Raw genomic sequence first — 16,947 nt, forward strand, 5'->3', positions numbered from 1 at the left:
CCTTGGAGCAGGAAATCTTATTTCTTAATCTCCAGCATTCGACCAGGTCTAATTCAGAGCATTCCTTTAAGTAAAAACTTTCTGGCGTCATAGGGATGGTGGTTGCATGATATAACATTTAGTCACAGTGCTCCTGGGATAGTGGGGGGGAGACAAAAATCAACCAAGGCCCCCCACTCCTGACTGCTGTCCAGCAACCACTAATAGAACCTGTTTGTGTGGATGTCTAATAAAGAACTTGCATTTCTGTAGCACCTTTCACATTCCCAGAATGTCCCAAAGTGCTAATGAAGTACTTGTGAAGTGTAGTCACTGTTGTGTAGCAGCCAGTTTGCCCACAACAAGGTCCTGCAAATGAATGAATAACCTGTTAATCTGTTTTGATGATGTTGGATGAGGGAGAAATATTGATCCAGACACTGGGAGAGTTCCCCTGCTCTTCAGATAATGCTGTGGAGATTCTACAGTGCATCCTCTTAACATGTCATCCAAAACACAGCATCCCCGACAGTGCTGCAGTGGGAGCATCAATCCGATTGTGCACTCAATTCTCTGGTTGGGGGCTTGAACCCGGCGCAGTGGTTAGCACCGCAGCCTCACAGCTCCAGGGACCCGGGTTCGATTCTGGGTACTGCCTGTGCGGAGTTTGCAAGTTCTCCCTGTGTCTGCGTGGGTTTTCTCCGGGTGCTCCGGTTTCCTCCCACATCCAAAGACTTGCAAGTGATAGGTAAATTGGCTGTTATAAATTGCCCCTAGTGTAAGTAGGGAATATGGGATTACTGTAGGGTTAGCATAAATGGGTGGTTGTTGGTCGGCACAGACTCGGTGGGCCGAAGGGCCTGTTTCAGTGCTGTATCTCTAAATAAATAAATAAATAACCCATGACTGTCCAGCTCAGAGGTTAGAGAGCCAAGCTAAGTGAGGTGGGGGTGGGGGCTGGATAAGGCCTGCCCTTACTCTCTAGATTGAGAGATGTAGACTGATGAGTTGGGAGTAGGTATCAGAGGGAACGGGTACCCACTGAACAGAACTCAAAGACAGCTTCTTTTACATAGTAGAACATCCCAAGGCACTTGACGGAAGTAATATTAAACCAAGTTTGCCATATAAGGGGTTTTAGGATCAAAAGGAGCATCGTAGAGGGGAAAGAGAGGAAAAGAGGAAACCAAATTGGAGAAGAAAAAGACCCCGCAGAGCTCAGCACAGTTAGTTTCTTGTGGCTGAGCATAATTTAAGACTACTTCACCAGTCGTGACTCAATCTCAATTGAATTTAGATTTCCAAAAACAAATTCTCCAGCCAAATTGTTTGCAAAGCCATGTTTTTAGAAACTTGCGGTATGCGAAGACCACTCTGCATTGTGTTGAAGTTGTGGAATGTGAACGACGCCATTATCCAATTGGCTTACAACGAGTTGCCTCGATGGTAAGGTATTTAAGGATGAATAAAGGCCCAGTGTTCTTTGGCATGCAGAGTTCCGTGCTCTAGACCAGACAGCAGGCTGTATTTGTCATTAACTGTGTTAACCTTGAAGAATTAAAGATGAGGAGTCAGCTCGTCATTGACCCCTCTCACCACAAGTCTCCTGAGCAACATCACTTCAAAAGAACAACCTGTCCTTATTTTTATTCCTGTAAAGAGCATATTTCATGTACTGGAAATGCCTGATATTAAATGTGTTTTTTTGCTGGGGTAGGAGGGAGAAGGAGAGGAAATAATCAGCTCACCACGTGCAGTCTGCATCGTTCACCAACAACATCATGATTTTGTGTGATTAAGGTTTGGTTTTAATTTTTTCAGGGAAGAACATCTTGTCAAGCTATCTGGCTAAGTGGGTAAATGCACCACTGAAGAGCAAGGCTCCCAGGTCCCATCCCCAGCCCGTATGGAGATTGCTGATATCAGCTGCGAACTCAGATGCCCAGAGCTAAGGGGTGGGGGGATGGGGGGGTAGTGCATGGAGATCACAGGGTTCCTGGAAGAAAGCAACTGGAATGAACATAACATAAAATATAGGGGTAGGAGTGAACCATTCAGTACAATTAACGTTGATCTTCTGCCTCAACTCCACTGTCCCGTCTGCTCCCCATATCTTTCATTCTCTGACAGACCAAAAATCTGTCTATCTCAGTCTTGAATATACTCAACAATGGAGTATCACAACCCTCTAGGGTAGATCTCACTCCTAAATGATCAATTCCTTATCTTGAGACTGTGCCCCTGTAATTGGATTATGAGGAGCAATTATGTAAATTGGGCATGGTCTCACTTAGAAAAAAGAAGGTTGCGAGATGATTTGATTGCTGTTTTTAGGATTCTATAGAGACTAGGTAACGTCCATCATGACCAGCTGTTAGATCTTTTCCGAAACAAAGGAAACGAACTGTGCTTGAAGGGACGTAAATTCAAAATTCATCTGCAGAAACATTATTTCAGTGCACAAGTGGTCAATCTATGGAATGGATTCCCAATGGAGATGGTGGGAGCAGCTAGTATTGATTCATTGCAATGCAAATTAGATTGGCTTCTTTCAGAAAATAACATTTTGGGTTCCAGTTTCTGAGTAATTTGAGACATGATGTGCACTGAGTGTAGTGTACTTAGAAGGAACAGATAACTTTGGACCTGTAGTTCCCAAAGCTCTCCACCACCGGGGCTTTTCCTTGACTCATATCTGGGTCTGTTGTAGAATAATTAATAGAGACTGATTACTGTGATTAGTCAACAACTCCATTATTGTTCTTTCATGTGACTGCCAGGATGGTTAAAGGCAAACTAGATGGACCTTGATTTTATTTCATCCAACAATTCCTATGATCTTGATCCTGATTGTACCTGTGGAAACAGTCTCTCACTACTTTTCCTATCATAACCCTTTATTAAAAACTCATCATCTTTGTCCCTTTCTATCCTAGGGTCTCTGGAAGAAAGCAACCAGAATGATTGATGGGACAGAGGGTTGAATTATGAGATGATGTAATTGAGCATGTTTTTTCTTGGAAGAGAAGGTTGTGAGGAGGTCCTATTGCTGTTTTTTTAGAGTCATAGAGTCATACAGCACAGAAACAGGCCCTTCGGTCCATCGTGTCTGTGCCGGCCATCAAGCACCTACCTATTCTAATCCCATTTTCCAGCAATTGGCCCGTAGCCTTGTATGCTATGGCATTTCAAGTGCTCATCTAAATACTTTTTAAATGTTGTGAGGGTTCCTGCCTCTACCACCTCTTCAGGCAGTGTGTTCCAGATTCCAACCACCCTCTGGGTGAAATTTTTTTTCCCTCAAATCCCCTCTAAACCTCCTGCCCCTTACCTAAAATCTTTGCCCCCTGGTTATTGATCCCTCCGCTAAGGGAAAAAGTTTCTTCCTATCTAATCTATCAATGCGCTTCATAATTTTGCATACCTCAATCAGGTCCCCCCTCAGTCTTCTCTGCTCTAAGGAAAACAACCCTCACCTTTTCAGTCTCTCTTCATAGCTGAAATGCTCCAACCCAGGCAAGATCCTGGTGAATCTCCTCTGCACCCTCTCCGGTGCAATCACATCCTTCCTATAGTGTGGTGCCCAGAACTGTACACAGTACTCCAGCTACGTGGAATGTGGAATCATTGGTTGTTATCGATTAGTTTTAATCGGCAGTAAAGCACACTTTGGAGTGAGCTTTATAATTCTGGAATAGAATGTTCTGAAGTGGGGCTGGTTAATTGTGGGATCGGGGATACAGGCAGTGTCAGAAATACACAAATGGAAAGTGAATCAATTGAAATAAAATCATAAAAAAGCTAAAGAAAAAAATTGGTCACATAAAAGATTTTAATTTTATCTCAAATTGAGAGGCTGACAGTCGTGATGAATGACACTGGGCTCCCTCCAAATCAGAAAGCGTTTGCAAACATTTCTGCGTAAAGATGATTTAAAGTATCATCTAAACTTTTCAATCTCTTTGGGATAATTTATTTGTATGCTGATTTCTATTGCCTGTGTTTGTTAACTTCAAGCTGTCCCACCTCCCCTCTACACTGTCCTAGATCAGGTACAGGGCTTGACTAATAGTAAAACAATCTCCTTAATGTGACTGGACCAAAGACGGATAGAGACATGTGCTTGGGTTCCTTTATGGCTCAGTCGTGGCTCAGTGTAACACTATCTCATCTCTGAGTCAGACGGTTTTGGGTTCCAGCCCTACTCCAGGGATTTGAGCGTGTAATCTAGCCTGACTGTTCAGTGCTGCACTGTTGGAGGTGCGGTCTTTTGGGTGGGATGAGACTCTAGCATGGACAGCCTAGTCAACTGAAGGCCTAGGCACCAGTGGCGAGGCAGAGTTGTGGAATGAAGAATTTGGGAAACGGGCATGTAGGGCTGGAGGAGGTTCCAGAGATAGAGAGGGAGAGGCCATGAAGAGATGTAAATACATGGATGAGAATGTTAAATTTGTGACATTGGAGAATGAGGAAGAGCCAGTGTAGGTTAGTGAGGACGGGGGTGATGGGTGAGTGGGACCTATGAGTTAGAATACAGGCAGCACAGCTTTGGATGAGCTGTAAACTTATGGAGGATGGGAGGGCAAGGAGGAGAGCCTGGGGATGACAAAGGAACAGATTAAAGTTACCTCAATGAGCAGGGGACACAGATTTAAGGTAATTGACAAAAGTCCCAGAGATGAGATGAGAAATATTTTTACCCAGTGAGTTGTTGTGATCTGGAACACGCTGCTTGAAAGGGCGGTGGAAGCAGATTTAATAGTAACTTTCAAAATGGAATTGGATAAATACTTTATGGGGAGAAAATGGCAGGGCTATGGGGAAAGAGTAGGAGAGTGGGACTAATTAGATAGCTCTCAAAGACCCAGCACACAAGCACATTGGGCCAAATGACGACCTTCTGTGCTGTAAAATTCCATGAGATTTTCAAGGGCAAATGGGAAAATCAATGGGGAAACTTATTAAAACAATTTGTGTTGACCTGAGGCACCATGGTATGCAGTTATATGTGGCCACTAAGTTAAAAAAGATTGGACGATCTGGCCTTGCTGCCAGTCATTTTTTCGTTGCTAAGAATCTATGCCTCGCCATCTAGGACTGCCATCCAGTTGAGCTGTCTAGATCAGGAAGTTTCCAAATTCAGTCTGCAGCCTCTCTGGTACAAAAGCCAGTTTTGAAATTTTCAGTTGACCCCCAGGTTCAACAGCTTCGAGGAGAGAATTCCAGATTTCCATTATCCTTTGTGTGAAAACGTACCTCCTTCCATCACTCCTGAATGGCCTAGCTCCAAGACAGTGATGTGATAATGACCAGATTATCTGTTTTTAAGTGCTAGTTAAAGGATAAATATTGGACCAGATCTCCCCTGCTCTTTTGTAACATAGTGCATGGGATCTTTTACACCCACCTGAGAGGGTTAACGTCTAATCTAAAAGACAGTACCTCCAATTTAAGGTGATCTGCGAAAGAACCAGAGAGGACAAGAAATGCAAGCTTCTATCGTGCAACAAGTGGTCATGATTTGGAATGTACTGTCTGATAGGATTGTGGATATAGTTTAAATAGTAGTCTTCAAAAGGAAGAAAGAGCAGGGGAATTGGACTAACTGAATTGCTCTTCAAATGCACTAGTACAGAGTCAATGGGCCAAAAGGCGTCATTCTGTTCTGTACTATTCTATGATTCTAAGCCTCTGGAGTGGGACTTGAACATGAAACTTCTATTTCAAGTGCGAGGGTTACCCAAAGAACCAGGGCTGATACTCTGCTCTAATTATTGGGTAACTCATCAGCTGACTGAACACAAAGTGGAGATAAGATGAAACCTTGTCTCCTTTCCTTACTCAGTCATCGAACGAGCCATGACAGACATATTGAATGGACGCTGTTAGGTTTTCCCCTAACTCTTTATTTAAAGGTTTTCAAAGTGAACAGTGGTTCAGCAAATACATGAGATTGAGCAACTGGCAGAATATAACACACTACAATGGTGAACACAGTACAGTCCGAGGGAAACAATACCATAGCAATATGGGAGAAACGCTCAAGACACAAAGTTGGCCATTCTAAAAGGAGCTAATCTGGAGCTTGGAGAGGGTGGATAGGAGATTCACCAGAACATGCCAGGGATGAGGAATTTCAGTGACCTAGATAAAGTGGGATTGTTCTTAAAGCAGAGAAGGTTAAGGGGAGGTTTAATAGAGGTGTTCAAAATTATAAGGGATTTTGATAGAGTAAATAAGGAGAAACTGTTTCCACTGGCAGGAGGGTTGGTAACCACCAGCACAGACTTAAGGTAATTGGCAAAAGAACTAGAGGGGAAATGAGGAAAAATGCTTTACACAGCGAGTTATTGTGATCTGGAATGTGCTGCCTGAAAGGGTGGTGGAAGCAGATTCAGTAATAATTTTCCAAAAGGAATTAGATACATACTTGAAAAGTAAACATTTGCAGAGCTATGAGGAAAAAGCAGGGGGAGTGGGACTAATTGAATAGTTCTTACTTAGAGTCAGCACAAGCACAATGAACCGAATGGCCTCTTTCTGTGCTGTAAAGATTCTATCATTTCATCAGGCGCTGTTAAAGAGCAACCATTATCAGACAACTAATGTATCAAAAGAGTGCACCCCTCTCTTTTTCAACACTAAATTTACAACAAATGGTACAGGTATAAGGAAAGGCAACATGCTGATTGAAATACAGCCCCTCGAGCCTGCTCTGCAATTCAATACAATCGGCTGATCTTCTGCCACCAACTCCACTTTTCATCACCATCTCACTAGGGAGATACAGGTCTCTCAAGTCCAGCTCCTAACACACGCCAACCAGTGTTCACTGGAGAGTGTCCAGGAGAGGAGTCAAGATTAGAAGGGGAACGAGCTAGTGTTCTCTGAAGAAGTACATCAATGCCCACACAATGCAGCGAGAATGAGCAGGAAGCTGTTGGGGTTTCTGCCCCCTTTGCCCAAGACATTCTACTGGTAACTCTACAGTACTTTGATTAACACAATGTGGAAGCATGCCAATGGGTATAATGTGCAGATGTTTCTGTGTGTGTCCCTACAGCTGAATAAGTTAATGAAATCAAGAGCATGAATGAACAGAAACGTAAATTCTTCTCTACAGGAGTAAAGACAGAACAATGGTATACTGACTTCTACATAAAAACAATGTACATTATAGTACATTTCTCATAAAAATGACAAAAATACAAACTAAAGAAATAAACACAAACATGCAGTAAAATTATACAATAATTTACAGGCAATGAAATGTAGCTTTAAGTTTAAAATCCAGTTGGGTGAGATAACCGTATTGGGATTACCTCAAAGACTGCCAAAAGAAATGAAATAAACTGTTTCCAGCTGGACAATTTGTTCTTTTTTTGTTGCAGCAGATCGTGTTTGTATTATTTTGTTCTGGCACAGTACTATTGCTTTATCTCTGGGACATGGATCAGATCCAATCTCCTTCTTCTGATGGAGAAGTCTTGCCAGGTCCTAGTTGAACCCACGCCAGACAGATCCCCCGCCCTCCCTATTTCTGTAACCACCTCCAGCCCTACCACCTGAGATCTCTGTAATTCTGGTCTCTTGCAAATCCCTGATCATCATTGCCCCACCAATGGCGACCGTATCTTCAGCTACCTAGGCACTAAGCTCTCTGCCTCTCCTCCTTTAAATGCTCCTTAAAACATACCTCTTTGTCCAAGCCTCTGGTCACCTGCCCTAATATCGCCTTTGTTTGATAACTCTCCTATGAAGTGCCTTGAGATGCTTTACTATGTTAAATGTGCTATATAAATGCAAGTTGTTGATAAAGCACCATCTTTCTGCCAGTAGGATCTGGTTAAAGGCCACACAAGTGACAAATGGTGCATTCATACCGTATGTTTAACGTCAGTGCGAAGCCAAAATTACCTCTCACCAATGCTAAACTTGCATTGCAAGTTGAGTATGAAGATCCAAAACTGACTCTAAAATTGGCCTTTATATCTACATATGAATGATTAGATCTTCCAGTGCATCGGAAGTGCAACTTGGCATTGGCAACTGTTTAATAAAGCTGCTGTGATACTGAAACACTTCAAGTCTTGGCAATGTGGCCAATGCTGAGTTTAGTTGTTGCTTTATCAACATAATACCCCTGGATGATGCTGGGATACAGACTTAAGCAATCAGCTCCCACACAGAATTAGTTCAGGTTGAAGCTGAATAAATTTCTAGTTTGAAAAATGGAGTTGGAGTAAAGTGAAAAGCTGGAGGAATGAAGGTCACAATATAAAACACTTTTCAATGTAGTGTAATACAGACCTGAACAAATGGAGATCTTGTAGCAATGTGGGTGATGATTGCGCAATTCTAACTTAAGTTGCTGCTAACAGCCACTATAAATAAATAAAAAACATTTCATTTATACAGCTCTTTTCACAACCTCACACCATTCCAAAGTGCTTCACAGTCAATGAAGTACTTTTTCTGAAGTGTAGTCACTGTTGTAATGTAGGAAATGAAACCAATTTGCACATAGCAAACTCCCACAAACAGCAATGTGATAATGACCAGACAATCTGTTATAGGAGCAAAATACTGCAGATGCTGGAAATCTGAAATAAAAACAGAAAGTGCTGGAAATACTCAGGTCAGGCAGCATCTGTGGAGAGAGAAGCAGGGTTAACATTTCAGGTCAGTGACCTTTCATCAGAACTGGCAAAGGTTAGAAAAGTATTCGGTTTTAAGCAAGTGAGGGGGCGGTGGGGGGGTGGTTGTGGGGAGGGTGGTGGAGTTGGGGGGTGGTATTGGGGAAGAGAACCAAAGGGAAGGTGTATGATAGGGCCGAGGGCAGGAGAGATTAAATAACAAAGCTATCAGGGGACAAAGACAAAGCATTAGAGAGTGTTAATAGCGGAATAATGAGCAGCTCTGTCCACATGAAAATCCATGTGGTTAAAAAATAAACTAACAAAAAAAAAAGAAAAATATAAAAAAAGGCCAGTCATGCTGTTAAATTTTTGAACTCAAAGTTGAGTCTGCAAGGCTGTAGAGTGCCTAACCGTAAGATCAGGTGCTGCTCCTCGAGCTTGCATTGATGTTCACTGGAACACAGCAGCAGGCCAAGGACAGAGATGTGGGTATGAGAACAGGAGGGAGTATTGCAATGGCAAACAAGCTGCCCGACCTGCTGAGTATTTCCAGCACTTTCTGTTATTAAATCTGTTGCTTGAGGGATGAATATTGGTCAGGAGAACTCCCCGGGTCTTCTTTGACTAGTGCCATGGGATTTTTTACAGCCACCAGAGAGGGCTTCAGATTACTTTCTTATCCCAAAGACAGCACTTCTGACAGTGCAGCACTCCCTCAGTACTGCACTGGAGTCTCAGCATGGATTATTTGCCAAGTCTCTGGAGTGGAGCTTGAACCCATGACTTTCTGATTCAGAGCAGGAGTGAAACAATTACTAAGGTAGGGATTCATTTAAAAAGAAAATTGTTCGTACTTGAAATAGAAAAATAGATCAAAAATGAATCGTCCTTTTCGTTGAAAGAGAAAGAAAGAACTTGCATTTATACAGTGCCATGACCTCATACCATCCGAAAGCACTACATGGCATATTACGTACTTCTGAAGTGTAGTCATTGTTCTAATATAGAAAATACTAAATTCTATGATAAAATACTAATCTCCATCGTAGATTCCCTTGGGAAAATTGGACAAATGCCTTGTTAATATTTCATATGATACTTTAGCTTCAGAAGTAATTTTTCACTTGTTTCTTGGCAGTGAGGACATCCTTGGAATACAACATCAGCTACACTTTGCTACGATCTTCCAATGCTGTTGGTCGAACTTGCTGCAAATTATCTGGTTGTAGTGTGGCTTACAATGCAGGATAGTTTTTCATTCACATTTACAGAGAAAAACCTAAGGGAAGGGCCAAGTCCCATAGCTGAAAAGTGTAGGAAGCGATATGGAGACTGATCAAAGATAGAATGAAAGAAGGTGAATTTATAGAATGCCTTTCATGACCTCAGAATGTCCAAAGCACTTTACAGCCAATGAGATATTTTGAAGAGTTGTCACTGTTGTAATGTTGGGAAACAAGAAAATAATGGCAGCAAGATGGCAAGATTGGGTTTTATTGCCTGAAAATTGTAGATTGAAAAGAAAGGGTCCAGATATTTGAGGAAAAGGATTAAGGGAAGGACTGAGTTGTGCTATGGGAGAACCAATTCCAACCCTGATTGGATTAACCCTTTCAAGACTGAGCATTCTTTGGAGCTTCTGTAGTTCTGTTTTATTCATTTTCAGGATGTGGATGTCACTGCAAACCTTGTGTTTATTGCCCATCCTTAGGTGCCCAAATCATCCTTCCCAATCTCTGTAACCTCTTCTAGCCCTACAACCCTCCGAGATCTCTGCGCTCCTCCAATTTTGGCCTCTTACATATCCCTGATTTTAATCTCTCCACCATTGGAGGTTGTGCTTTCAGCTGCCTGGGCCCCAGGCTCTGGAATTCCCTCCCTAAACCTCTCCGTATGTCTCTGCTCCTTTAAGATGCTCCTCAAAACCTGCCTCTTTGACCAAGCTTTTGGCCATTCGCCCTAATATCTCCTTATGTGGCTTGTTGTCAAATTTTGTTTGCTAGCACTCCTGTGAAGTGCCTTGGGATATTTTACGACATTAGTCCTGTTTATCCATCACTGCCTGTCCTCACTGACGTAGATTGGTTCCTGGTTCAACAACACCTGGATTTTAAAACTCTTCATCCTTGTGTTCAAATCCCTCCCTGGCCTCTCATCCCTTTATACTGTTCCATCCTCACAACCCTGCTAAGTTTCTGGCTTCCTACAATTCTGGCCTTTTGTAAATCCCCCACACAATTTGTCCCAAGATTCGTGGCTTTGCCTTCATCTGTTTAGGACCAACAATCTGCTTCTGTTATTACTGCACTAGACAATGTCGAAGTTTGTGTTACATTAGGCCATGTCTCTGCTTATGCTGCACTTCACCCGGTCTCAGTTTGTACTGAACACGATCATTTCTCTGTTTTTAAGACAATAAGTCCTGTCATTACTTGGTATCTAACCCCATGCCACCCCGGCCCTAGGAGTGTTTGATAGAACAGAGAAGACTGGGATTTACTCTGTATCTAACTCCACACTGTAGTTGGCTTGGCAGTGTTTAATGGGACAGTGTAGACGGAGCTTTACTCTGTATCCCTGCAATTTAGAAGGTTAAGTCAGCATGGATTAGATGGGATGAAAGGCTTTCTTCTATGCCATAAATGACTCTATAAAGGTGCTATATTTCTGCAGATGGGTAAGGATGTCTGGTTTCATTCCCTAAAGGGATATTAGTGAATCAGTTGGGTTTTTACAACAATCCAACAGTCACTTTACTGACACCAGCTTTTTAATTCCAGATTTCCACTGGTAGGATCCGGATTGGACCAGAGGAATTGCTGGTAGTCCCATGATACAACGATAATGGAGTTCTTGACTAATCATAGTAATCAATCTCTATCAGTAAGTCTACCACAGATCCAGACATGAGGTGATGAAAACTCCCAGTGCTGGAGAGTTTTGGGAACTATTGGTCCTAAGTTCTTTTAGGAGCCCCAGTGAAGTGTTTGAGGGTACAGTTAAACTGTTACTTTCATGTCACTGTAAAGTAGCTTCCATTTCGCAGCAACTCAAGAGTGACAGTGTAACTGTGACATCAAGTTCAAATCCAAACAGAGAGAATGCTCATTTGATGTACTAGCGACTATGTGCAATCCAGTTATTTCTCTAAATGTGTCCTGACGAACTGACTGAGCTTCACTCCATGTCACCAGCATTGTAGTTAGATTGGTTAATGTACTACACGTGTAGTCAACCTTCTGAGCAGTAAGTAGGAATTTCCAACATAATGGAGACGCCTTGTACAGATTTTGCTTTATACCAGTCTCACTGCTCCTATAAAAAGGTGTTTAGCTAAATTGGATTATTTCCTAAACAGAACACCCTGGAGTTTTACAATTGCATCTTGAAAAGAACAAAACGTCCACGTCATCTCTCAAAAATGTATTTGTTTCTTGTGATATACTTGAACAGCAGGTTTAAAAGTCGATAAATCCCCAGGCCCAGATGAGATGTATCCCAGGCTGTTATGTGAGGCAAGGGAGGAGATTGCAGGGGCTCTGACACAAATTTTCAAATCCTCTCTGGCCACAGGAGAGGTACCAGAGGACTGGAGGACAGCGAATGTGGTAACATTATTCAAGAAGGGAAGCAGGGATAAACCAGATAATTACAGGCCAGTGAGTCTAACATCAGTGGTAGGGAAACTATTGAAAAAAATTCTGAGGGACAGGATTAATCTCCACTTGGAGAGGCAGGGATTAATCAAAGATAGTCAGCATGGCTTTGTCGGGGAGATCATGTCTAACAAATTTGATTGAATTTTTCGAGGAGGTGACTGGGTGTGTAAAGCAGTTGATGTAGTCTACATGGACTTCAGTAAGGCTTTTGAAAAGGTCCTGCATGGGAGATTGGTCAAGAAGGTAAGAGCTGATGGGATCCAAGGCAATTTGGCAAATTGGATCCAAAATTAGCTTATGGGCAGGAGGCAGAGGGTGATAGTCGAGGGTTGTTTTTGCGAGTGGAAGCCTGTGACTAGTGGTGTACCAAAGGGATCGGTGCTGGGACCTTTGCTGTTTGTAGTGTACATTAATGATTTAGATGTGAATATCGGAGGTATGATCAGTAAGTTCGCAGATGACATGAAAATTGGTGGTGTCGTAAATAGTGAGGAGGAAAGCCCTAGATTACAGGACAATGTAGATGGGCTGGTAAGATGGGCAGAGCAGTGGCAAATGGAATTTAATCCTGAGAAGTGTGAGGTAATGCATTTAGGGAGGACTAACAAGGTAAGGGAACATACAATGGATGGTAGGACCCTAGGAAGTACAGAGGGTCAGAGGGACCTTGGTGTACTTGTCCATAGATCACTGAAGGCAGCAACACAGGTAGATAAGGTGGTTAGGAAGGCATATGGGATACTTGCCTTTATTAGCCGAGGCATAGAATATAAGAGTAGGGAGGTTATGATGGAGCTGTATAAAACACTAGTTAGGTCACAGCTGGAGTACTGTGTACAGTTCTGGTCACCACACTATAGGAAGGATGTGATTGCACTGGAGAGGGTGCAGAGGAGATTCTCCATGATGTTGCCTGGGCTGGAGCATTTCAACTATGAAGAGAGACTGGATCGGCTCGGGTTGTTTTCCTTAGAACAGAGAAGGCTGAGGGGCACCTGATTGAGGTATACAAAATTATGAGGGGCATAGATAGGAAGAAACTTTTTCCATTAGTGAAGGGGTCAATAACCAGGGAGGTAAGGGGCAAGAGGTTTAGAGGGTATTTGAGGGAAGAATTTTTCACCCAGAGGGTGGTTGGAATCTGGAACACACTGCCTGAAGGGATGATAGAGGCAGGAACCCTCACAACATTTAAGAAGTATTTAGATGAGCACTTGAAACGCCATAGCTTACAAGGCTATGGGCCAAGTGCTGGAAAATGGGATTCGAATAGATAGGAGCCTGATGGCTGGTGCAGACCTGATGGGCCGAAGGGCTTGTTTCTGTGCTGTATAACCCTATGACCCTTCCCCCATCTCCTTGTCCGCTTGTCCATGCTGTGGACTGGAGTCACATATTGGCCCAAACTGGGTAAGGACGACAGGCTTCCTTTCCTAAAGGGACATTAGTGATCCAGTTGAGTTTTTAACACATTCTGACAGCTTAGTGATCAGCTTTCTCTATCAAGATTTTGGAAAATACCTGAATTCAAATTCTCAAATTGCCATGGTGGGATGGGAACTCCCATTGACTGAATTACACGTCCAATAAAATAGGCACTACACCATCAGACCCCCTCACTTATACACCCTCTACTCTATCCAACCATGCATGATCATAGCATCAGAAGGCCCATCCCCAACCATTCTCTACACCCAACATCCTTTTGAACGACTGTCAGCATGTGCCAAATTGTGGAACGTTTTGTGCTATGAGCTCAACTCCACTAGGAACCACCTTGAGACACCTCCTCCCAACCCCAGCCTGCCTACCCTACCCGGGTTCATGTCATGTATGAACCCCTAACCAGCCAGGAGCGGGGACTTACATCCCAGCAGATGAGGATGCTTTCTGTTCTGAGTCTCAGAGGTGAAAGGTCAGTACACTAATGTGCCCCAACAGAAGGTCCAATATACATAGCAGAAAGTGGCTTTAATTGACTGTGCACAATGCTGAAGAATTCCTTACTTGACCAAAAAAATGTCCTTTAGTAAACAAGAATTCAGCTGCTATCACTAGAGTTCACTATGTACAGATTTTATAATATACCTATCATTTCAGAATCAAGATAAGTCCATTCCAATCTACTGTCTGGAAAATCCACTCCTTCTTATGTTTCTGTTGCTAACCCGGGCCCTGCGATTCCTTTGACCTGAGGGGTAGGCGACAATCCGAGATTGCGCAGGTCGGATTTGTGTCCGTCTCCTCATTTCTGCCCCAATCTCCATCAGGGTCTCAGTCGGAGAATTCTGGATCCGCTGGAAGAGGCTCTGGCGGGTCACAAGCTTTTCCTGACAGCTGAAGGTCAAGGCGTTTCCAAGATCAACCTTCATTTCTCGGGAAAAGCCATCGGAGGTGCCGTCAAAGCAGCGGCCTATGGCGATCTCCTTGGCCAGCCTCGGGTTTTGATCGGTGACAGTGTAGATCCCGTAGTTGTGGCCCAATGGGTCGACGGGGGCCAGCATGCTGAAAGCTGACGTTTCATTGTTCACGGCTAAAGGTGGGTGTCTGCGCAAATATTCCTGCAGCAAGTTGTTAATGCCAGTTCGCCGGCAGCTGCCCTGGGGAATCACGGACACCAGAGTGCGGTCGACGGAGCTTTGGTCAAACAGCATGCCGGCGCATTTGAACTCGAGACAAGCGGCTGAAATGTTGTGTTTGTTCATATCGTGGACACTGCGAGCATCACGGATACCATACAGCTGCCCCACGGTCTCCGGGTGAGTGCTGCCGCTATTGTGTGACCTCACCATGACATCCAGCGGCCCATTAACTTTGACCTTGATGTAGCAGGCACGGAACTCTTGAGGATTGGGCCACCAGGAGAGTAAGTCCCCAGTCCAACTGGTCAAGTCGTTTTCCTCGAAAGGCACCACATTGTACTCGTATTTGTCCTTTTCCACTTTGTAAAATCTGAAATGGTTGGCTGAGACTGGGGCATCTTCACAGTCTCGTACATCCTGGTACGCGTATATTGGGCCATTGGTCTCGTCAATGTTATTTGCACTGGGCTTTGCGAGATTAATTTTGAAGGCTGTTTTCTTCAGTTGCCCATCCTCATGGTCTGTCCTCCTGTAGTCAAGTTTGCCCAGGTAGGGCTGAGACACTCCAATTATGTTGGGGTTCATTTTAGGGCTTGAGGCAGCAGCTTCCAGCTCCTCGGAGCCCAGGACGGCTGTAACGTAAGCAGTGTAAGCATCCGGCCTTATAGCATCACAAAAGGCGGGAAGGCAAGCCCCATTAGGCCCTGTTATTACACTATCAAAACGCCCCCAGGCCCGAGGATTGGCAGTGTAGCCTGGCAAAGGTTCCAGGTTAATGAGTGTTATCACAACTCCCTCTAGTTGCTCACCTGGCAAAAACTTCTCGCTCATGTAAGCCCTTACTTTAACATAGCAGCGTCTGCCTTCCGGAACGTCCAGGTTGAAAAGCCGGCGCTCCCGGATCTCCATGTTACCGATCAAGAATGTCCTCTCCTCACGTTTGTTTCGCTTTCCCTTCTCGACATGAAAAAGGCTCTCTTCCTCCCAGAAACCCGTGTCCGGGTTCAAGGACCACAGCCTCATCTTTTCCACGTGCTCCGGCATCTTGATGCTGGCAGTGTCGAGGTAGACTGTGACATGGGCAGCCTCAAGGGCCTCATTCGATAATTCCTCTCGGAAGTCTGCCGAGAACATGCCATAGGTCCTGAGTGGTAGAATGTCCCCGTCTTCATCCACAAAGTTCAGGTCGCTTGACGCAGTCATGGCGAGGGTGATGTTCCTCGGATCCAGAAAGGTCACACTGGCCTTGACTTTCCCGTTGTAGCTCTCCCCGTTGCTTCTGCGGAATGAGTTGGGTGCAATTTCTAGCTCCCCAATGGTGTCCTCCCCTTCCATTTCTCCCAGTGGTATGGTGATGCCTTTGGTGGAGTCAATCTCTATTGGCTCTGATTTCCTCATTAGCTTAACCTCAAAGTACACGGCACCACTTTTCCGGTCAAAAGGAAAGACTTTAACAGTGTCCACCATCTTGTTCATCCTGTCAATAAACCGGACAACAAGCCTTTCCGTTTCCTGAGGAACCTGAATGGTGAAGGTCCCCTTGTAACCTGTCAAGCCAACTCTCTCATTACCAACAAATATCTGTCCAAATCGCAATGGCTCCCCGTTATCTGCCGCCACCACCCTCCCTCTGATTAATACTTTGGGCTGTAGGCACCTCTTGCAGCCGCAGCTTGCTATGACCTTAACAGGAAGGGTGTACCCCTGGCAAGCGATTTCCACTTGCTTCATTCGCTTCACTCCACAGCAGTAGCTGGTGCTGTCCTTGCAGCGGAGGTCAAAGTTCAGATCCCCAGCACACCTGCTGTTGGGACACTTCCTGACGTTGTAGTAGAACGAATTGGTTGCCTTCTGAAAGCAGTTCCCCGGTAGTTTGATGAAATGCTCCAATGGTTCCGAGTTGCAATTTGGTTGTCCTTGAGCTGAAGAAAAAGAAACAAAAGAGAAAAGGTTACAGGATTACAAAAGCTACATTACAGATCAATGCCAATGTTTATTGTCCACATGAGCCTCCTCTCAGTCCTCTACATCTCACCTCATTAACATATCCTTCTGTTCCTTTCTCCCTCATGTGTTTATCCAGTTTCC

The 16,947-nt window shown here is 44.0% G+C and overlaps 1 protein-coding gene across 1 annotated transcript in view; it reads right to left on the reverse strand.

Moving 5' to 3' along the window:
- Window positions 1-5,861: 5,861 nt before the first annotated feature.
- Window positions 5,862-16,947, reverse strand: part of cilp2 (cartilage intermediate layer protein 2) — a 46,207-nt gene continuing 35,121 nt past the window's right edge. Inside the window, exon 9 of the mRNA XM_068016034.1 lies at window positions 5,862-16,781. Coding sequence (XP_067872135.1) covers window positions 14,401-16,781 — 2,381 coding nt within the window. The 3' untranslated portion in view covers window positions 5,862-14,400. The remainder of the gene's footprint in view (window positions 16,782-16,947) is intronic.

Source organism: Heterodontus francisci, chromosome 36, assembly GCF_036365525.1.
Source record: "Heterodontus francisci isolate sHetFra1 chromosome 36, sHetFra1.hap1, whole genome shotgun sequence".
In the NCBI taxonomy this organism is placed as follows: domain Eukaryota; kingdom Metazoa; phylum Chordata; class Chondrichthyes; order Heterodontiformes; family Heterodontidae; genus Heterodontus; species Heterodontus francisci.